Here is a 23,184-nt window from a genome sequence, read left to right as displayed (position 1 = left end):
CAATACCTATACTGCTTCTTCAACAGTCCGCAGAGTTCCTATTCCTTACATTCCAGGAATCTCAGAACCTATAGGTAGAATTCTGAAAAAGTATCAATTGATTCCAACATATATTCCTATCAACAAAATTTCTTCTTTATTACCTTCTACAAAGGATAAACTGTCTTCTCTATCTTTGGCTGGTATTTACCAAATACCTTGCGAATGTGATGTCTCTTATTTTGGACAAACTAGCTGTTCTTTGGAAAAAAGAATAAAGAACATCAATATTATATTAATTATAACAAACCTCTGAAGTCTGGTCTGGCGCAGCACAGTATTGACTCTACTCATAGAGTCCAGTGGGATAAAGCTGTTCTCCTCCATAGATGCAGATTCACATATGAATGCTTATTCAAAGAAAGTTGTGAAACTATCTTACACCGACTGAATTTAAATAGAAATGACTGTCTGTCTCTCTCAAAGATCTGGGAGACTTTTATCTTATGTAAAAAACCATTTATCTTAATAGATTAAATTATTAATTTCTATTATTTCCTAGCACGCAGTAACAATTCTATGTTAATAGGTGATCCACCGAACATTTTGCTTGTATTCCATTCCTATTACTGTAACAGACACTGAAGATGTACTATTAATTTTAGTACGAAATATTTGTCCTTTTACTAATTAAAGATATCAGTGTGGTTTTTTACGTGTTTCTTTATTAATTAATAATGAGAATGTCTTTACAAAAGACCATACTTAATAATTTTAAATTACAATAAAAACTTTGAAAGTAACACAACTATCAAAATCTAAGTACAATAATAATAATATCAATAATGGGCACATCGCAAATGCCGATATACGTGTTACGAAACCAAAACTAATAATTTACTAACATAAATTATTGTAAAAATATTCATAATTTTAAATTATGATTATTTTTTCAATTCCATGAACTGTTTTTCAAGTCATACTCTAAATAATTACAGTAATTTTATTATTGATGTTATGGGATCCATTAGGACTGGCTCTATTAAATCATGTCTGGGTTGGGGATTTGGTATGACAGTGTTTCCTGTAATGCCAAATGTTACTATGATACACGAGGCATTGAGAGAAATTTGTTAGGAATTGTGTTTCTTTCTGTTAGTAGATGTCATGAAGTTACCAAGACACTTTGGGAATGGTTCTCTTTTCAGGTGAGGAAGCATCTGAAATACATACTTATTGGAAAAGTTAAAATTCATTTTTTTGCCTGTAATGAAGTTGCATTCCACAGCTTTTATGAGGGACCAGAAGGCTGAAGACAGAAGACCTTGGCTGCCATTTGAAAAAGAGAAGTTTAGTGCATTTGACACAAAGTATACTTTAAATTTGTTATTGATTTTTGGAATTGTTAGTAGCTGTAGTATAATTCTATTTGAAAGGCTGGAGTTTTAAACTTGAGCCATTGGGCATGTGCTGAATGTTTGGCACAATTGATGAAGCACCAGGGTTTGGTTAAGGGTCATGAGTTTTGAGTGCAGTTGGGATAAAGGCACTCATCCCAGTAAGAATACTTTGTTATTAGATCAGACTAGGTGCTAGGATCAGAAAAGTAGAAGCAGTAATCAGATCTCTTTCCTGAAGGTCATCCCATTGGCATAGTGGTAGTGCCACAGGTTGCGAGGCTGAGGATGACTGGAGAAGGATAGTTTGTAGAAAGTGATGTAGACAAGGATATGGTTGGACTTGCCAAGAGGAGAGTTCATATCAGTGTTGTATTTGAAGGAAGAACTAGTTAAGAAAAGGTCCAAGGTGTTGTGAAAATGATAAAATTATCAGGAATTCTGGTGGGTTGGCGAAGAATTTGTGTTAAAACTATTACTGATAGCAAACAGATTAGCTTCTCTTCTATCTTGGTTCGTGAAGTTGCAGAAGGGAAGTCTGTCTGAATTGTGAATGTTAAAATCACCAAGGAAGATTATCTCACTGTTAGGAAAATTTGACTTTCAGATAATTCAAATGGATCATTGAAGTCATCAAATTAGGAGACTGTTAGAGAAACTGCAAATGAAGGAGCACAGCAAAGTAAGGATCTCCTTAAAGTAGGATATAAGTAGCATATAATTACAGTTGATTCCAGGTTCAATAGCCTTTGACATGGAATATCAGACCTGGCATAGGCAAGTCCCACTCTTTTTATGATAAGTTTGGATGTTAGTGAAATCAATCTGAAAGTTTTTTTTTTTTTATGTATTTTTTAATATATACTGTATTTTTCCATGTATAAGACAATACTTTTTTCTAAAATTTTTAGACCAAAAATTGGGGGTCATCTTATACATGGGGGGGGGGGGAATAACCGGTTGAGAGTCCTGCGTTTGCCGTTGCGAAACTGCCGGTACCTTGTCTCTGCGAACAAGCTTCTGCCAATCACTAGCCTTTGTTAACTCTGTCGATTGACGTCATTAACAGCTGATTCTGAATAAACCAATCAGAAATCTGAAAGCATTCATACGTCTGCAACTCATTGGCAGGGTAAGTTAATGCATTAACAATATTTTGAGCACTAGCCCATAAAAAATGATTCTCATATTTTTTAAAATTCAAGTTAAAAGTCATCAGTTATGCAAAAGAAAATGGAATTAAAGCTTCAGAGATACAGTTTGGACCTCCTCCCACTAAGTGTATGATTAGACAGTGGAGATGTTTAAAATATTGATTTCTTAATTTTGGGTTCGAAAAAAGTAGGGTCCGTCTTATACACGGAAAAATATGGTATATATTATTTTTTGGGGGGGGGGGGAGATATATTTATTTATTTTTATTTTTTATTTATTTTTTGGGGAGGAATTTTTTTTTTAACTGCAATGACTCCAGCATTTTTGATGCTATCACTAATGAGTATAATAATAATAGGAAAATTTATAGAGCAGGGGCATGCAGCATGGATAAGGAAGTTCCCAGACACTAATCCAAGTGTGGCTTCAGACAGTCTCTGCACGCAAGCTGTTATACTTGGATTCCCTCCAGTCACAACTGGCAAGTAAGCAGCAGGATTATTTGCCAGTTGATCAGGAAGCCTTCTAAAGACCTTTATATCACCTATAGGTCTAGTTGGTATTTCCTCCAACTAAAATAGGTATGCTTTTGAGGTGGCAATACTCACTTTGCCAGAATCCCATTTGGAAATGGACCATACGATGAAAAGGATGGGATGGATGACTTGGCTGGGAGAGGCTATTGTGTGATCACCAATCCATAATGGCCCCACAATTACTTATCATATATCTGATTCCTTTGCTATTTTAAAAATTAGTCTTTGACAATGCATGAAGCAATTTTTATAGCCTAATATGGAAGAGGATAATTTCTGTCAAAGGTATACCAGAAATTTTTAAGAACTCTTTCAATGAAGCAGTTATTAGAGTCAAAGTTGGAACAGGGACAACACATAAATTTCCGTCAAAAGATATTCTTATGTCTGAACATGTTGTTATATTTATAATTTATTGTCAGGAGAGAGAAATTTCTCTCTCTCTCGTGTGTGTGTGTGTGTGTGTGGCTTTTGTCTGAGAATTTAATTTAAATCATGCTCCATATTCCTGTATGACAAGAATATGGCTGAGTTTTTGATTATATATTTGATTTCTCTAATATGGCTATTACTGCAATATTTCCATATTCTAGTCATAACCATATTATGGAAATGAAGAAAGATTTGTAACAGGTTCAAGTGATACTTTGCAATTAAAGATGAAAAGGTATTTATATTCTAAGTACCTTTTCATCTAAACACCCTAAACAGATTATATGTTGCACTTACCTGAAACCATTTTTGTCTGTATAATATTATTATTATTACAGGTATCTCCATGGAGTCGGTAGACTCATTGGGGGAGACCCAAATTATCAAAACAATATCTATCATACCTCTTCTTGAATTCATTTACAAACGAAGAATTCACAACTGAGTCAGGCAATGCATTCCACCCACTCATCACCCTCAAGCAAAAAATCTAGTTCTCACATCCTTGTTAACCACACTTTTCCTTAATTTCCAGGGATGACCTATTGTTCTTCCATCACTATCAGACAGCTGAAATATTTCCCCTGCATCAATCGTATAAAAACCTCTTAGTAATTTAAATGTTTCTATCATATTCCTCTTCTCTGCCTATCAGCCAACCTCTGCAATCCACAATCTATCAATGCAGGGAGTTTTTTACATCACTCACCAACTTAGTCACTCTTCTCTGAACCCTCTCCACAACCTCCTCGTCTCCAAGGAATCCAGGTGACCAGACTTGAGCACAGTAATCCAAATGTAAAAGTATCAACGCCTTATAAAGGAGAATAATAACCTCTTTATATCTTTGAATGTTAGTATGTTCTTCAATAACCAAGTAATCTTATGTGCAATCTTGGACACCTTAGCAATGTGCCCTCTGAACTTCATCTCCCTAGCCTCGTCAATCTCTTAGAGTACCGTTCCATCATTGTGGTACACAGCTGGTAATCTTTTAATCCCAAAATGCATAACTTTATGCTTTTCCACATTGAACTGACATCCATTACTTTTGCCCATTTTTCCAGCTTATTTAAATCATCCTGAAAACTCTCAACATCAGCTTGATTTTATTGTGCTACCCAAATTTGCATCATCAGCAAACAACTGAACATCTCCCTTCAAGCCATTTCCTATATCATTTATGTACAAATTAAACAATAACGGCCTAAGCACAGAGCCCTGAGGCACACCACTGGTCACCTGCCTCATCCTGGACCCTGCTCCTCCATACACTATTTTCTGGTATCTCTCCATGAGCCATTCTCTTATCCATATCACCAGTTTAGTATCCATTCCCCCCCCCCACCCCATCTGCTCTAATTCGTGCAATGGTATTCCATGGGGGTATCCTGTCAAAAGCCTTAGCAAAATCCAGTAGTATCACTGTAGTCATTTCCCTTGTCCAACTCAGATGTCATTCTATTATAAAAAGTTAATAAATTGCAAAGGTAGGATCGACCTTTAACAAAACCATGTTGTCCTTGTCCCCTATAGAGTATCATATTGAAATCCACCCATTCTTGAATTCTGTCCTTAACCAACTTTTCCAATACCTTTACCGCCACTCCCGAGATGGTGATTGGTCTGTAATTAACTACCGCAGTCTTAGAGCCGCCTTTATGCAAAGGAACTACTTTGCCTTCCTTCCACTCCCTAGGGACCATACCAGAGTTCAAACTTAAGTTAAATAACCAAGTAAGAGGCATTCACAATTCCTTTGCACGTTCATGCAACACCCGAGCTGATATTTTATCTAAACCTACAGCAGTGTTTGCATTTAAATTCTGCAATATACTAAGTACCTCTGATTTATTAACTTCATTTCTCATATTGGTTATTGCTACAGGTACAGAGATATCCTCACTTTGGTGATAGACTTTTGAAAAGTGATCACTCAGTAACTCTACTATTGGATTAGTCACCTCAATACCATCAAGCACCCAATAAGGTTATCATTCCAAAGTCATTCTTTCTTTTACTTGCCACATAGCAGAAGACCTCTTTGGGATTACCCTTGATCTCCTTGGGTAAGGTCTCATAATCTGATTTAGCTTTTCTTACTATGCTGATAACCTTCCTAACTTGAGCCTTGTACTCCTCATGGGTGTACTGATTGTCTTTCTCCTTGTAAATTCTTCATAACATTTTCTTTTTTTGCAGATCAAGCCTGATACTACTATACTCATCCATCTAACGCCTACCTTGTTTGTCTTCCTGACCACGGGAATACATTCTGATATTGCCTTCCTCAGATACCCGCTGATTTTATCCCATGCACTGCTAACATTTTTCGCCTGCAATATATTCTGCCATGGAATGGCTGTAAGCTCACTCTGAAGCTTGTTATAATTACCTAACCTGTAGTTCCATATATATACCCCTTCTTAAGAGAGAAATCCACAAATTTTGCAACCTCCCAAGTCAATACCACATGATCGCTCTCACCAAGTGGAGGTAACAGGGATACCTCACTTATGTATATGTCCTCTGAACCTATGACCAGATCCAACACTCTCACACCACGTTCCCTTCAGTTATGTGCTGTTTCAAGTAATTATCTCTTAGAAGGTGTATTTCCTTTTCACCATGTGATATTTCCTCTTTCCAATTGATATCATCATAATTAAAATCCCCCATTATAATCACTAACCCTGCACTCATTGCACTAATTTACCGATGCATAAATTCAATATCACCCCCTGTAACCCCTGGCCTATAGCAGCAACCAACTGTATATTTGGTTGCATTGGTCACTATTTCACACAAAACTGCCTCAAATGAACTATCATTCACATGTCTATCCTCTTGATATACTACTTTATTTGGCTGCAACTCATCAGCTATCATCAACAGTACTCCTCCCCCTGTTCTATCTTCTCTATCCTTCTTGAAAATACTGTACCCATCACATTCAATTCCAGTAACCACATCTGCTGACAGCCAAGTTTCACTAATGCCTACAACTTTTGGTGAGATTGCACTGACTAATCCAAAAATTCTTCCCTCTTATTTCAAATGCTTCTTGCATTAGTACACAAAAATTGCAGATCCCCTTTAGTTCTTGGACCAGCTTTAGAACTGATATACATTCTCCTAATTTCAGTAGTCCCATGCCGATTTTTATCCACTCTATTCTTCAAATTATTCCATGAAAAAGCATCAACAAATATATATTCACTATGTAAGTTTCTCCCTCTTACACTCAACCTTTTCAATTTTAGTTTCCCTGCCCAATTACTTCAACTTGTTCAGAAAACAGTAACTTCTTCAAATGTTTATGACCTTCTGTTCAGATGCAACCCATCTTTTGCCTTCAAACACACTCCAGACAACGAACTCCAGACCTCTTTTTTTGCACATTCATATAATCATATCATTCATTATCAGTGCTCGTCTACTTAACACATAATTGTCAAAATGAGGCAGCATACACTATCCTCCCTTTGGCACTTTTCTTCACAATATCTAACAATATTCTTAAATCTTAAAATATTAACTATTAATAACCCCAATGAAATGTGAATTGGCTATTTTCCTCAATGTCTATAAATGACTCCATTGCAGAGTATGTTATTAATCCTTACTCAACGGAAGAATGCATTTTATTCTAATTAACTTTCTCTGACAAAGGTAATGTTGACCTGATGATAGCAACAGAGAGAGAGAGACACGTTGAATATTTTGAATGATTGCAGGAGTAAATTTGTAGCATTAGTACATTTATAGCATAGATTGACTTCAATTACTTATTTCTCTTGTGAGACTTTGGAGGAGGTATCCTTATATAGCTTGAACTTGAAATGGTGCATTTAAATGTTTTGCCTTATATGTAATAATTTACTGTAGTATAATAAGAGTTCGTGATTTGCGCAAGCAAAGAGAAATTATGTAATGTTAGCTTTTGTAAGTTTTTAAAGTTCTGTATAAGTTGATAATGAAAATGTCAATAACTTTTTTTTTTATAACAGAGAAATGGATTGTCATCTACCTCATCAAGTAGAAATCATACACTTTCAAAAAGTAAGAATTACATTTCTATCTTAGTCTGAATTAAATAATATCATTATTTTAAAATTAGCATGTTAAGTTTATTTAAACATAAAATAGGTATATATGAAAATCACTATGGGATTCATATTTAGCATTCTTATGCTGTTTAAATTTGCTATTATATGAAGGATAAAAATAACTCTTCCATTAAGTCTAGTTTTCATAAAATATTTTAATGACATTTTTTTAATTGTATCTTCTATTTCTGTGCATATAGATTTTACAAACAGTTGAAAATTGCAGTAATACTTGATTGTTATAACTGAGTCATTCCAGAATATGAACAAAGCAAAAAAAAAAAAAACTGCAACGCAATAGAACACACACATTGTGCTAACCTTCCATATGTAGAGGGAAAATTATCATTCTCTGACATATTATTACTCATTTTTCATCAACTATTTTCTTTCAAAATAATCTGTTGTTTATATCAAAACCTTACATTCATATTTCTTAGAAGCTACTGACTATGTTACCTCACAGGGCTGGAGTTCTTTTTATTTTTTCTCCATCTCTCTTTCCATTCAGTTTATCTCATTTTAAAAAGGCATAGATTTGTATTAAAAATTTCTATATTGTGTGATTCTGAGACAGGAAACTTGGTTGACTTTATTGCATGTGCAAATGCACAATTCCAGAATGCGAATTTCAGGTTCCCAACACAGTAGTGCAAACATTGGTGGTGAATTATTTACCAAAAGACCATTCTTTGTAGATCAACAAAGAATGCATTTGAACTCTCTTTGAATATTTCTTCTAGGCATGCTGATAATTTTGGAGACATTGTGTCACCCTGTGTTATACCTCTCTGTATTTCCACAGTAGAGATGTTTCCATTGAAATGAATTGCTTCTGTGGCATTGGTGTATGCTGATTTGATGGCCCTGACATATAGCTCTTCCACTTGTTGGTTTTGTAATGCTTTAAGTATTGCACAAGTTTTTACTGAATCAAAGGCTTTCTCATAATCAATAAAACCAAGACATAATGGTAACTGATATTCATTACAACTTGAATATGGTCTATGGTACTAAAGCCACTTCGTAAGCCTGCCTGTTCTTTTGGTTGTTGCTAGTCTACAGTCATACAAAGCCTATGAGCTAAGACTTTTGTAAACCACTGACAGTTTTTTTGTGTATCAGAATTAATGTAACCTCCATGTTCTTGGTACATCATTTTTCTTAGGCATAAAATAAATAGTTTTGCTAAGAGTTTGTAGATCATTTCTCCACCTGCTTTTAGATGTTCCGCTATAACTACCTCCTCACCTGCAGCTTTTCCCTTTTGCAAACTTTGGATGCTCCACATAACTTCATCTGGTAGAATCTGTGGTACTTCAGTTATTTTGTAATTATCTTCTTCATTTAATTCATCATCTTGATATAATATTGAGTAAAATTCTTGAATTCTTTTTACTATAGCATATCTATCTGGTTATGGTCCCATCTTGTAGTTTGACTGCAATCATCTGTTTATTGCTGTTTGGCTTTTTTGGGACTATGGTTGGATGAATTTACAATTGAATTTTCTTATTTCTTCTGTGATACGTTTTCTGATCGTTTTGCACAATTTAGTGTATTCAACTTTATTCTGTAAGTTATTTGATTGTTTCATTTCTCTTCACTTCTTCATAAGCTGTTTCGTTTCTTCAGAAATTTTGTCTTGTTTCTGTTTTGTGGTACCATCTATTTCAAGTGAGCCATTGTAAAAGGTTTTAGATAATAATGGCATTACTTTCTGTTGGATCAGCATTGTCATCTATAATAAGATTTTTAAATCTATTGTTTAATTCATGTTGAGGTATATCTTTTTTGATGTTGAGTTTGTGTACAACTATGTTTTGCTTTAATTTTCAAAACGTTTTTCTTTTTGGCAGTTTATTTGAATCTTGCTGCATACCATACCATACAATGGTCACTTCCAATGCTGAAGGTGTTTATAACAGAGCAGTCTTGAAAGATGTTTTTCTTATTGCTGAGGATAAAGTCAATTACACTAGTTTTTCCATTTGAACTTTTCCATGTCCACTTCCTATGTGTTTTTTTCTTGAAAAAAGAATTAATAATGTACAGGTTTTCTTTTTCTGCAACTTCTATTAACCTTGCTCCTCTATCATCTCTTATGCCATATTCAAAATTTCCCATTGAGCTTTCATCTGATTGTTGTATACCAATTCTAGCATTAAAGTCCCCCATTACAATTCTGAAATGATGTTTTCTTTTTAGTGTGAAGTTGGGATACATCATGATAGAAAGCTTCAATTTCTTCATCAATATGACTTATTGTTGTTGCATAGACTTGGATGATCTTAAAAGTGTATCTTTTTGAGATTTTAACAACAATACTTGCTATTCGATCAGATATACTATCAAATTCTATTATGTTGTTCTTTAATTTTTTGCTGATCACGAATCCACCGATTCTTTCCTTATCTTGGCCTCTATAATACAGTATGTCTCCGTTTTTTAATTGAAGAATTTCTTCACCATTGCATCTAACTTCGTACAGTCTGAGAATGCCCTATTTTAGTCGCTTTAGCTCTTTTTTTTTTTTTCATCTACTACTTAAATTTCTTAATCTGCAAAATGTGTGATGTTTTTCCCTGCTTCTCCTTTTTTACTATCCTGTCTTCCAGACTACCCTCACTAGGATCCAATGCATTGCCGCCGTGTTTGTTGTGTAGTGCAACCCATAGGCATCCAGAAAGATGTATCCTCGTAGTTTACCACAACTTTGGTTTCAGCTTTGGCAGGGGGAGGGGGGGTTCCTGGGTAATCTGGCCAGGATTACCCAGCTAGTGGGCTTGCTTGCAAACGTCACAGTGTTGCAGTAAGTCTGCTACCACATGGACCAGGAACAGGGCCTTAGGCTTGCTCTGATGCTGGTATATCATTCACAGTAACCCTGGTGTTCCACTTCCAAGTGCATTGATTTGCTTGCCAATTAATGGGCTTCCATATGTGACTCTCTCATTAGTGGAGAGCTCTGGCATCTAACAAAAAATCCCTTCAGTATGAATCCTTCCTCGAATATTTCAGCCCCCCCCCCACAAGGCCCCAACCAATTACTGATGGGTGGATACATTATTTAATAAGAGAAATAAGAAACAAAAGGCATTTGATACTGGTATTAAATGTTCCAGTGTTTTTCACCATTCTTTCAATGGCAAAAAGTCAATAAGGAAAATGTCAGTCTTCTTTATTCAAAAGGGTTCGGTTGCAGAGTAGCAGGATTTCTCAATACAGTTAAGAAACTATGTTCTCAAGATATTCCTATGGAAACATCATACCAGCAACACTCAGAAAAATTACTCAGAGCAATAACAATTACAGTAACACATGATCAATTTCTAGATATGTACCCCCTAAGGGATGTTCAGGATACTATGACAGTACTATATGATTAAATTTACATTATTATTAATCTCCTATCAACAATTTTCCTCCAACTCAATCTATTACTTATGTGCACTCCAGTATTGTGCTGAATCAATCCACCTAGACCTTGGCCTTCCTCTGGGTCTCTTTCCTGCTATGTTGGCATCAAACACCTGTTTTTCTAACCCTTCCTCACCCATTTAAGTGTCCATACTATCCTAGATTATCTCTGCTGACACATTGTTGAATGCTAAGAATGTCAAGTTCCTTTAGCAAAGGGGGGGGGGGGGGTCCTGGGAAATCTGGGCAGGATTACTCAGTTAGTGGCGTGCCTACAAACATCACCAGTGTTGCAATAAGTCTGCATGGACCAGGGACAGGGTCTTAGGCTTGCTCTGATGCTGGTATATCATCCACAGTAACCCTAGTGTTCCACTCCCTTGCATAACTATGCTTCATATTTACTATGGTTCTGCCATTGATGCCATTGGTTCACTCCCCTAATTTTTCTCATATCTGGGGTCTCTAGTCTTTGATCAAGTGCTTTATTTCTAACTCAATTCTCAGATCCATAACTTAAAACTAGTTTGAACACTGTCTTGTGTACTGCTAGTTTGGTGTTTTGGCTACCCAACATACCAGCTTTGCTTATTCTGTTGTCTATTTCCAGATTTAATCTGCTGTCTTCACTAAAAACTGTGCCTAAATAGCTGAAATATTTTGCTTGTTCTGTAGGATCTCCATTCAGAGTGTAGAAGTTTGTATGCTCCTGATGAATTTCATGCCAAATTTGTTACAGCTGTTATTCAGTTTAGTTAGAGAATCCAGGAGATTTGCACTAGATGTATTTAGGAATACCACATCATCTGCATTAACAGAATTAAGTTTGACATCTCCAATTCTAATATCAGGCCTAATGCCACTTTCTTTCATAATGTAATCCATATAGATGATGAATAAGAGTGCAGGTAATGTGCATCCTTGTCTTACTCCTTATTTTACATCAAACCATCTTCCTGTATTTCCTTCAATTCTAACTGCTGACTGCCAACTTTAATATAGACTACGTTCTGTATGATGCTCCATTCACCCCATATAAGTAGTGTCTTGAAAAGCTTTTCTCTGGACACCTTGTCATATGCATTTCGAGATCTACAAAACTTATGTATAAATCCTTGTTATATTCCCATGATTTCAACTATTAGTCTTATTGAAAATCTGATCTCAACACCTCTATTTGGCCTGAACGCAGCTTGTTCTTCTCCAAGTTTCTCCTCCACAATTTTTCTCAACTTCTTTTCAACTATGCTTGCATAAATCTTATCTGGAACACTTAGTAGAGAAATTCCTGTGTAATTCACACATTCAGTTTTATTCTCTTTTTCTTTATAGATGGGTACTATGAGAGCTCTACTGCAATCATTGGGAATTCGAACTTCTGACCATGCCCTCTGAATTATGCAGTGTAGTCACTGCAAAACTTTTATATCTTCATGCTTAAGCATTTTGGTTAGTTATCATCTATTCCAGCTGCTTTGATATGTACTCCTCTTTGCATTCCTCTTGAAAATTTTCTAGTACAGCTCAGTCATTGCTTAGTTCATTTAACAGTTGTCTGAAGTAATTAGTCTTTCAAACTAATTACTTCAGACAACTAGGATATCCTTATTTTCAGTCTTCATGTCACCTTGCTCATTTTTGATTCCCTTTAGTGTACTCTTTCCTCCATTTCTGAGTTTTTCAATAGCCTCTAAAACATTTTGCCATTCTCCTCATATTTATTTTCCATACTCCTGCCAAAGTCTTCCCATAACTTTTGTTTAGCTACACATAGCATAGCTCTCTTATATTTTTATCTGTATTCTTTTAGGGCATCTTCCAACTTATTTGCCAGGAAATTTTTGTTTGTTTTCTTCTTTTCCAGGACTGCTTCTTAAACTTCTTGTGTCCACTATGGTGTACTTATTTTTCTATCCTTGCAGACAACTTCACACATATTTCCCTAGCTGAATCAGTCAATGTCATATTCAGATTTTGCCACTTAGACCCCAAGGTTTGGTTCTCATTTTTAATTTGTTTCATTTTTTTTCTTGTGCATATCTATGTTTCGAAACATGGTGTTAATGACTAGTCTGTGTCCTGAGCAGAAGTCCAGTAAATACCATTATTATTAGCTTTGCTCTTTTCTCCAAATTTTCCTAAAATGTTCCTATATGCCTGGTGGGATTCATTTCCTGCTCTGCTGTTCAGATCTCCACTTTTTAGTAACACCTCATAAAATTCTAAACTTTTCTAGAGAAGTGATATCAGAATGGAATCTCCTTGATTGTTCCTGATGAGATAGATTCAGAGCTTAATGATTAAAGAGCAACAAGGTACATTCTGATACATAGGGATGTTTATCTGGTTCCGACCAGGCATATCTTCATGACTTTCGATATACCTAGACCTCCAGCATCTGTTAATGAAGAGCATCTCAACTGCCCTGTTAGGCTGTGCATTCCTAATCCCCTGGGATGCTTTAAATGTCAGCATGTTGTGACAGCAAAGAGCATGATAATAAATTTTGTTCCAACACTAAATGTATCAACTGTCAGAGAGATCATCCAGCCTACACCTGTGCATGTCAGCAGTGGAAAGATGAAAGAGGAATACAAAAGATTAAAGCAGAACAAAATATATCATCAGGATGCAAAAAGGGAAGTTAACCACCACCACACCTGTGCTGAAATCCTCTTATGCTGAGAAGATGGCAATTAAGAAAATATTGACAGCAGCTCTAAATAATATCGAGCACTTCTCTTTGGAGCACATCAGTCATGCATCGTATGATTTCACTCCTGAAACAACTCCAAAAATGGCTTTATTTAATGAGAATCCACTTGTCAAAAAAATATGACAGGATATTACTAAAAGATAAACTATTAAAGAAAAAATGATACTTTGGTATCCACTGGAAGTAAATTAAACTAACTAAATGATCTTGACATATTAGATGATGTATCGAACATTTTTTTAGAGGAAGAGATGTACACTGACTGTCCATACTTCCTAAAAATCAGTTGATAAATATAACCTGATAAAGGTGAGCCCCCCCCCTCAGCCTCCCAGAAATTGGACAAGTCTACAAAGCCAAAACAATAAAAAAATTTTTATGGTGGAACTGTCATAAGTTTCACCAAAATATCCATTACACCCATACCTCATTATATTGCCGAGATATGTTCATGAAAATCCGCAAAGCGAAATGCTGTATAATGAATCATTTATTTCCATATAAAGCCGTATAAATTCAGTAAGATCCGTTCCAATTTTATAAAAAAAAAATAGAAAATCATTGGGTTTCTGGTTGAAAATGTTTTTTTTTTTTCATTTAAAATATCGTTTACATTAGTTATTAATAAAAACAAAAATATAATTCTATAATACATACTAATAAAATAAAATGAAATAAAACACAAATAACAAATGAACGTTTTTTTTTTTTTTTTAATTTTCAAATCAGTCTGATGATGAATTGCATGACATCACTTTGTTAATGTCACCATCTGTTGTTGTCTGAGGCCCGGTTTAAAAAATTTATCCAACATTTGTCGTATTGCTTCCCTTTTCTCTTTTTTTTTTTTTTTGCAATTCTTTGTAGCAGTTAATAACTGTGTTAATGTTGCGAGAAACTTTGGAGCTGTGTTCTTCATTAGGATCATTTTGAAGTAGGATGTTTATTCTTTGTTCGAAATGAGTAAGCACATTTGATAAATCCTTTGAGTTAATTGTCGGCAAACAACTGGCTCTTGTTGTTCCTTATCAAATGTACGAATTATGTGCTACGCGAAGATTGCACGACTACAAGACGGCGCAAGTAGCATTCCTGTGCGGAGCGGTGCAGCCGGCCTAGAACACATGACAAAAGATGTACACAGGGGATTTCCCGACTTTTTGACTGTATATCAAAAAATTGTAGGCCGTAAATCGAAACTTAGCCACAATTACACAAGGTCGTTATAGCAAAATGCCGTATAGAGAGGTATGAGTGTATATCGAGATTCTGCTGCAGCAGAAAAATACAAGCCGTTCTGTTTTTTCTGTCTGTCTACAGGAAACATATTTAAAATGATTTTAATTTTGCCAAGTAGGATGGCATAGCTATCCTACTTGGCATTTATCCTTCTTTCCAGCAGGTCCAGCTTAACCTCCCAACCAGCTGGTGTGGATGATATAGTCAGCTCTCCCTAGCTGTTTTCATGGATCAAAACTTCGTCGGCATTCTACCTTTAATCATGCCATTACCTTCCTCCGCCGTTAATCTCGTTACGGCTATTCTATAGCCATTAGTGGATTGTTGCTGAGTGACCTTTGTGTCCCCCTGTCTTTACGTCTATTGTGCTGCTTAGAATGTCATTTATGTACTAAGTTATTTGACCTTTTTGCCTCTTGTGTAGTCTTGTGTAGAGGCTTATTTCTGCCTCTACACAAGAATTCTAATCATCCATGGAGAAGAGTTAGCACGCAAATCCAAGCAATACGGTAAGTCAAAACTACGACTATCTAGACAACTAAATAGGCTGGCCTTTTTAAAAAGATGTCGGGATACAAGAGTGATACCGAAATGTGTTAAAATGAAGATCAATTTCCATTCCAAAAAAGCACTCCGGATATACAAACGTGCCAGCTTAGCATTACTACGCGAGCAAATTGCCTCTACTCGTGCCGCCCTCGCAGTGACGAACGCCGCCATTGGCTCCTTACATGCGGAGCTCTCCACCGTTCTTAACCCTGAACTTTGGTCGATTCTCTCTGACATTTCGGAAACTTCTGCACAGAGAGAATTTCAGAAAATAAAAAACAAACACGTCAAGAAATACAACAACCTGGTTAAAGACAAACCACAAATTCAACCGCTCCAGACAGTAATAAACCTCTCATCCAAAAGGCTCAATGATGATGCCGTCAGCGCCCTTTGCCTCGGCTGTAATTTTGCCGTCGCCCCGAAAGAAGTGCCGGGGCTCAATGTAATGGTTAACGTCGAACGGGGGATCGGTCGCTTACCATCGGAGGTAGCCAACAACATCAGACTCGACGTAGCCAACATCCTCGTTCACTCTTCGCCTCCAAAAAGTAACTTATCTTATTCCCAACGCATGGCTCTCCAGAAACTACGCAAAGAAAAAAGTATCGTCATCACCAGAGCGAATAAAGGTAATGCCACAGTCGTCCTTAATACCAGCGAATACAATCGTAAAATGAACATTATCCTCCGCGATCGCGCTACCTACATCCCGCTAGAATACGACCCCACAAAAACGCAAGTTAAGAAATTAAAAATCTTACTTAAAAAAGTAACCTCCTGGCCCCCCGACGTCACGAAAAAACTTAAACCTTTCCGCTCCCGTCCCCTCCGAATATACGGTTTACCAAAAATCCACAAACCTAATTCCCCACTCAGGCCTATAGTAGATGCCACCAATGCACCTTGTTACAGACTGTCTAAACAGCTGGCCAACTCTCTGTCTCCCCCTCACCGGAAATTCAGCTTCCTATATAAAAAACTCGACTCACTTTAAAGCCCTCACAGAAAATTTAACCTTGAATAATACAGACATATTAGTAAGCTTTGATATCTCCTCCTTGTTTACCAATATTCCCTTAATTGACACTTTATCTCTCTTAGAAAACGTTTTTCCCTCTGATATCTTAGATCTCTTTTCCTTCGCCATCAACTCTGGGTATTTCGCTTGGAATAACAAAATCTACAAGCAGATAGAGGGAACCGCCATGGGCTCACCCCCCCTTGCCAATTTCTATATGGAAGATTTCGAAAAACGAGCCATAGACTCAGCCCCACTCAAAGCTTCTATCTGGCTAAGATATGTAGATGATGTGTTCTCTATTTGGCCTCATGGCCCAGACACGTTAGACTCCTTCCTCGGTCATCTCAATAGCCTACATCCAAGAATCCAGTTTACTATGGAAAAGGAAAAGAACAATTGTTTACCCTTCTTAGACACCTTAGTCATGCGCCTGCCTAATGATACACTTGCCTTCACTGTATACAGAAAACCCACACACACAGGCAGATACATTCACAAACTCTCCCACCACCACCCCTCATAATAATATGGCATCATTAAAACTTACCAAGAGAGCCCACAATCTTTGTTCCAGTGGAACCGCCCTCACTACTGAGCTTAACCACATACACAGAACTTTCCTCTCCAATGGCTACAGTGAACACAGTATCAAAAAAATAATCAATTCCTCCCCCATTCCCCGTCCCTCTCGTCAACAAGAATTTAAAAATGCCATCACCATACCCTACATCCGTGGCACTTCGGAAAAAATAGCCAAGATACTAAAAAAGTATAACCTACACACAGCATATAAGCCTTACCGCAAACTGGCTACCCTTATCCGTTCTACGAAAGATCAGCTCCCTCCTCTCTCTCTGCCTGGAGTTTACCAAGTACCCTGTTCCTGTAAGCTTGCGTACTTTGGACAGACAGGCAGATCAGCATCCATCCGCCTGGAGGAACACAAGTCGTACATCGTTAAACACAACTATGGCCATTCAGGCTTGGCTGACCATGTTTTGGACACCACCCACAGAGTATCATGGAAGAAAACCACCATGCTCCACCACAGCAAATTCAAGAAAGAGAGACTTTTCTTAGAAGCAGCAGCAGCTCTCAGAAACCAACCAAATCTTAACAAATACGGTTGCATTAAGCTTCCGAAGATTTGGGAAACAGTCATCACCAGAGGTCCCACCTTACATTCCAGGCTACCTACTACTGCCCTTAGAGGGCGCTCCACCTAGATAGGACTTTATTGTCACCCACGTGGTTGGGCTTAGTATTGTAAGTTTTTGTGTGCATGTTACATTAATTGTCTTTGTAATCCCCGTAGATGTCCTAGTGACTAGGACGAAATATAGGAAGTATTAAATTCTATTTTAATTCTTTTTGAGTGTTGTAAAAAATCCATTAAACCTCCAACATAATGACCTTTTTGCCTCTAAAATGATTTATTGTGTCTTTCTAAAAATTGAAACGAACTTCACATATGCGAAAAAAATCAATCCTGAAATGACCACTGATCAACTTTTGCAATGAATCTATTTAGTGATAGTAAATTTGGTGTATTTTATTCTACAAATCAGTGCACCGGAAGAGTTACACTGACTGTTCTTTCACTTTACGTATAATAATTGAATAATTTTTTTTCGAATTTCAGAATTTTCAAATGTTTGCTTTGAAAATATTATGTCAAATATTTATATTTTTAAATAATATTTATTGAAATAAATATGTCCTTTTGCTTTCGTTTCTAACCAAATAGATATATGGATCATGACATTTCAGTTTTAGAAACGATTTTTTGTTATTCATAAAGACAAAATAAAAAAAAATGTTAAAATGCTAAATTGCATTACTCGGTTTCCGATTGTGTGTCTTTTTGGTATCAAAAATTTATATCCAATAATATTTTAGCAGTGATTCTTTGCCTTCGTCATTTATTTATTTATTTGTATTATGCATATTACGATGATATCTAATGCATATCCTTGTAGATATGTTGAAAATATAATGTGAAAAATATCATATACGGAATGATTCAAAATTTTTGCTCATTTTGAAGATTTTCTAATGCTTCCCCCTCCTTATCCTCTCCTGGAACTGAATTGCATAACTACTCTAAATTTCTATACAGGTTTGAAAGCTTTTCTAGACAGTATTCAAAATCAATTACTTCATTTTACCATTTTGAAAAAAGATATACGGCAATCAGATTGTACTGTGAAGCTTCTAATTCTGTTCTATTTATTTGCAATCTAAAACCAGCTGTTCTACTGTCCGCTGAAATTATGTGAAATTTTAGAAATAATATGCTATATTTTCACCATGCAAAATTGTTTATATGCATACCACACAAACGAAAGTTCAGTAATATTATTTTTGTTTGTTTTTTAAAAAAAATCTAAATATTACTTCTGTTGCTGGAAGCTATTTCTGAAATAATCTATGTCTTATAAATATTTGGTAATATCCTCTTAGCTGGAGGAAAAATTGAAGGCTTATTACTCTCGGTGGTATTGAGAAGAAAGGGGAGAATAAAGTCGCACTAAATTGCCTCAGGCTGTAGTGCAGAATATGTCAAGAATGTCTTGTTTCCTTTTCGATTGTTGATTACCTATATCCTAACAGAAATACTGACATTTCGTTTACATGCTTATACATTATTTATGCCAAAATAATTGCTTAATTTATAATGATCAGTTTCACTTTTATTATCAAAAATTAGAAATGAAATCATACAATTATCTTGAAAAAGAGGATTTGAATTATTTTCAAAGAAAAGGTGCATATGCGTTTCATAATCTTTTTTTAGGGGGGGGGGGTATAGACCTAGTCAATCTGCGGATATTTCAGATAATTTATTTCATAAATCGTTCGCAAGACAGCTGTTACAAACGTAAATCACTTGGGGAACATACCCATTCATTTTATTGTAAAATAGTAGCAAAGGTTCAGTTACTTTAGACATGTAATCTAGAAGAAAATGTTATGTCTGCTGAGATTAGAATCTTACGTGAATAATTTTTCTGACATGATTTCTCTATTCGTTATAATGTAACCAATTTCCAGATTTTTTCCCTCCTCCAGACTTCATGTTATATGCAGTGATTTCTTCTTTGTACTACAAGAAAAAAAATCAGATAACAGGAGAAAAATATCTAGTATTTTCTTTTCAACTGGCTGAATTTACAATGTTCTTTCTTTGTGTTTTGAAGAGAAAGTGCAAATGACTTTTTTCTTACTATTTTTGCCATTACAACATCTCATATAATTATAAGAGTGACATTTTACCATTTTTCTCCCACACGAGAAACAGAAATAAGGTAGTAATAATATTGTTGATTCTGCCAAACTTCATTGTAGCAGAAATTTTTATTACAAAACTTTGTAATATATATATATATATATATATATATATATCTCCGAAACAAGAAATTTGGAACCCATATCACATTAATGTTGAGTGTTGGCAAGGTGAAAATGTTCCCGTTATTATTTATATATTTCATTTATTAACTAGGGGGGGCTATGCCCAACCCCCCATGTTCCGGTATGGTAGGCCAGTTCACCTTCAATTGAGATAACTCGAAAGGGGGTTCCGCCCCTGAATTCTGATGACTCGACACTCAGGGTAGCCCCTGAGTTTCAAAACGTTTCGATAAACATACATAAAAAGGCTTATTTTATATATATACAGGATAGATTTTATTTCATTATTTTTTATTGTTTTGATGAAATACTTTACCTGGAATACTCTTTCCAGTTTCTCTGTGTCATAAAAAGAACTTAAAAATTAGCCTTCAAGATGAAAAGGAAACAGTGCATTCTGGTATCCCTCTATCAATATTTGTAGTCCTGAAAAGGACTGTTTTGATGGTCTTGAAAACAAACATTTTTTATTTCAAACTGTTCAGAATTTAACATTCTTGAACAGCGTGGAACACCTTGAAGCAAGGGTAAACACACAAAGCAGTTTTACATTCAGGGCACCAGATTTTTGTTTCCTTTCTGATATTTTTTTTATTACATACATAATATTTCCGTGCAGGTTTATTTTTATTAGCCGTTGGTGGTAGATTTTCGGGATAATGGTTGGAATTAGCAGCGTTCAACCTAAGATGTCTGGCAGGATTTTCTGTTTTTCTGCTTGCTGAAGAAGGTGCATGTGCATGCAGCAATGCTTTCGCAATTTCTATTCTGTATTCTAGATATGTTATGGTAGACAAACATTTTTTCTTGTGCAGGAGGAAACTGTTCCAAATAACAAAATCTAATACATGTCCAAACACTTTTTTGTAATATTTTTTTGCTGTTTCCTCATTACAGAGTAGAATGATTGCTGCTGATCGCACCTGTCGACTCCACCCATAGTGTCGTTGTATGCACACACAGCAATGGGTTTTTCTTTCTTCAAACTATGCTTTTCCACAGATTCCGTTGATGGATTGTGCAGGGAAGACAGCAGAAAAACATCTTTTTTGTCTTTCCAACGTAGTGCAAAGACTTTCCCTCACTGATAAGTTCGGATTTCCCCCTTCGTTAGCTTTACTGAAGCCAGATCTGGAGGCATATCTCGCCTTTTTGCATTTACAGTACCATAACTATCTGTACGATGCTGTAAAAGCAAATCAGCGAGTTCAGGACACATATATATAGTAATTATCCATTATAATGCAGTAACCTTTCCCCAGTAAAGGGTCTAGTAACTGCATTACTGCACGCATCGACAAGGGGAGATCCGAATATTTATCATGCTCGATTACAGTTTGCTTTCCCGTATAAGGTTTGAAATCCCAAAGATATTCACTTTCCGATTCGCAAAGCATAAAAAATTTTACTCCATACTTCGCTTTCTTTTTGGGAATATACTGCTTACATTTCAGTCTACCTTTGAATGGCATAAGGCTTTCATCGATACTCAAGTCTCTCTCAGCAATGTAGAGTGATCTACATTTCTGATGGATTTTCATCAGAAAATCATAAATTTTGTTGAGGACTGGGCAAGGATGTGTTGCCTGATCGTATTCCTCATTATTCTGAAAATGCAAATACTTCATGATGAGACTGAATTGTTTTCCAGTAATAACATCACGAAACATTGGCGTGTTCAGAATCCAGTCTGTAGACCAATGTATTTCGAAACTTCGGGTTTTCCACTTTATTTATTCCGATATTGCATTTGAAGGATGACAGTGATTTTAAATATTAATTTCACCTATATCCGAATATCACATAATTTCCTGATTTATAATAATCAGGAAATATGTATATTGTCTGATTTATAATTTGCTAATTTATAATAATCACCACATAGTTTCAGTATCGAAAAATTAAAGTTATGTGAAACAATTACTAGAGAAAAATAACGAATTAAATAAAAACTGTACCTATGTTTCATAACAGTTTTTGGGTGTGTGATAGTAATGCAACGGGGGGGGGGGGGGGGTTAAACTATCAGAGGCGAAATAAAGTTCAATTCTATTGTAAAAATATGGAAATGAAATTTCACATTTGATGTACATATTTTGAATGATAAAAATAAGCAAATGTATCGCTTACTTTAAAAATTGCAGAATAAAATATCTGAATTATGCAGAAAATATAAATTTAAATCATAACTGTTAATTTCATTTTGTAATGACCAATTATACAAGGAAACCAAGAAAGCGAAAGTACAGATTACTATACAACATGAAGAAAAATATAGTAATATGATTAAAGAATTTCAAGTTATTCTCTATAAAGCAAAGTTGCTCAAGTGTGTCCTAATGGAAATGTGTGAAGTATTATTCGATTTCGATGGTTTTGTACAAAAATAAAAATAATATAATCTGGAACGTCGACAGCCGGTTTTCTTTTCTTTTCTTTTTTTAAAAGAATATTTCAAATAATTATCGTGAATTAATTTCTTCGAGAACAAAGAAAAATCTTTTGTCTAGTAAGCGATTAGAAAAAAATTAGCGCAAAAAAATAAAAAATTAAATTGGTTCTCCAAGGTAAGGCAATATTTAAGTTTAGAAATTATGCAAGACCTTTATTTTGTCCAGAAATTAAAATTGTATTGTACAATAAAAAGAGAAAACAAAAATATAAATAATTTCTCTATTTTTAGTCTATCCTATATAACTAAAATCCACTTAACCAGCATGGAACAAGCAAGTCCGTTTCATGTTATAGGCAACTGAGAGGCAGCTAAGAACGGGAGATAATCCGATTAACCGTTCTCTTCAGCATGAGGGTTTATCACACCTTCTAATGGACATGACAGTCAAATTGCACTTCTTATCCAGGTTCTATAAACAGGTTGGCTGAAACATATCCAGATTTAGTCGGACGTCTATAGACGTCCTAGCCGGTAGGGAGGTTAATACTGCTCTGGAAGCAGTAGCAATTCACCTATCCATATCCCATTCATCTACCTTCTCATATTCTGCAATATATCTTTCAGTCTGCTCTCTTCCCCTGCCATTTTTCCACTGCTCATGTGGGACACCAAAGAAAACATGCAGAAGTGGTCCTTTTGACCACTTCCATGTATGTCCACCTGTCGTTTTGACCACTTCCATGTATGTTCACCTGTTATTTGCACTGTCTTCACAGAACCATGTTCTCCTATATGAATGCCCATGTGGGAAATGGGCCA

At 35.7% G+C, this 23,184-nt stretch overlaps 1 protein-coding gene across 1 annotated transcript in view; it reads left to right on the top strand.

Moving 5' to 3' along the window:
* LOC150103061 (uncharacterized) overlaps positions 1–23,184 on the top strand; it is a 234,394-nt gene that overhangs the window by 165,874 nt on the left and 45,336 nt on the right. The window contains exon 11 of the mRNA XM_090398078.1: positions 7,510–7,561. Within this exon, the coding sequence (XP_090254204.1) occupies positions 7,510–7,561 (52 nt within the window). The remainder of the gene's footprint in view (positions 1–7,509; positions 7,562–23,184) is intronic.

The sequence above is a fragment of the Typopeltis vanoorti genome, chromosome 9, assembly GCF_054136105.1.
Source record: "Typopeltis vanoorti isolate ZY-2024b chromosome 9, IOZ_Tvanoo_1.0, whole genome shotgun sequence".
Lineage (NCBI taxonomy): Eukaryota > Metazoa > Arthropoda > Arachnida > Uropygi > Thelyphonidae > Typopeltis > Typopeltis vanoorti.
Note: the sequence above shows the minus strand (reverse complement) of the source record. Positions and strands in the feature narration are given on the sequence as shown.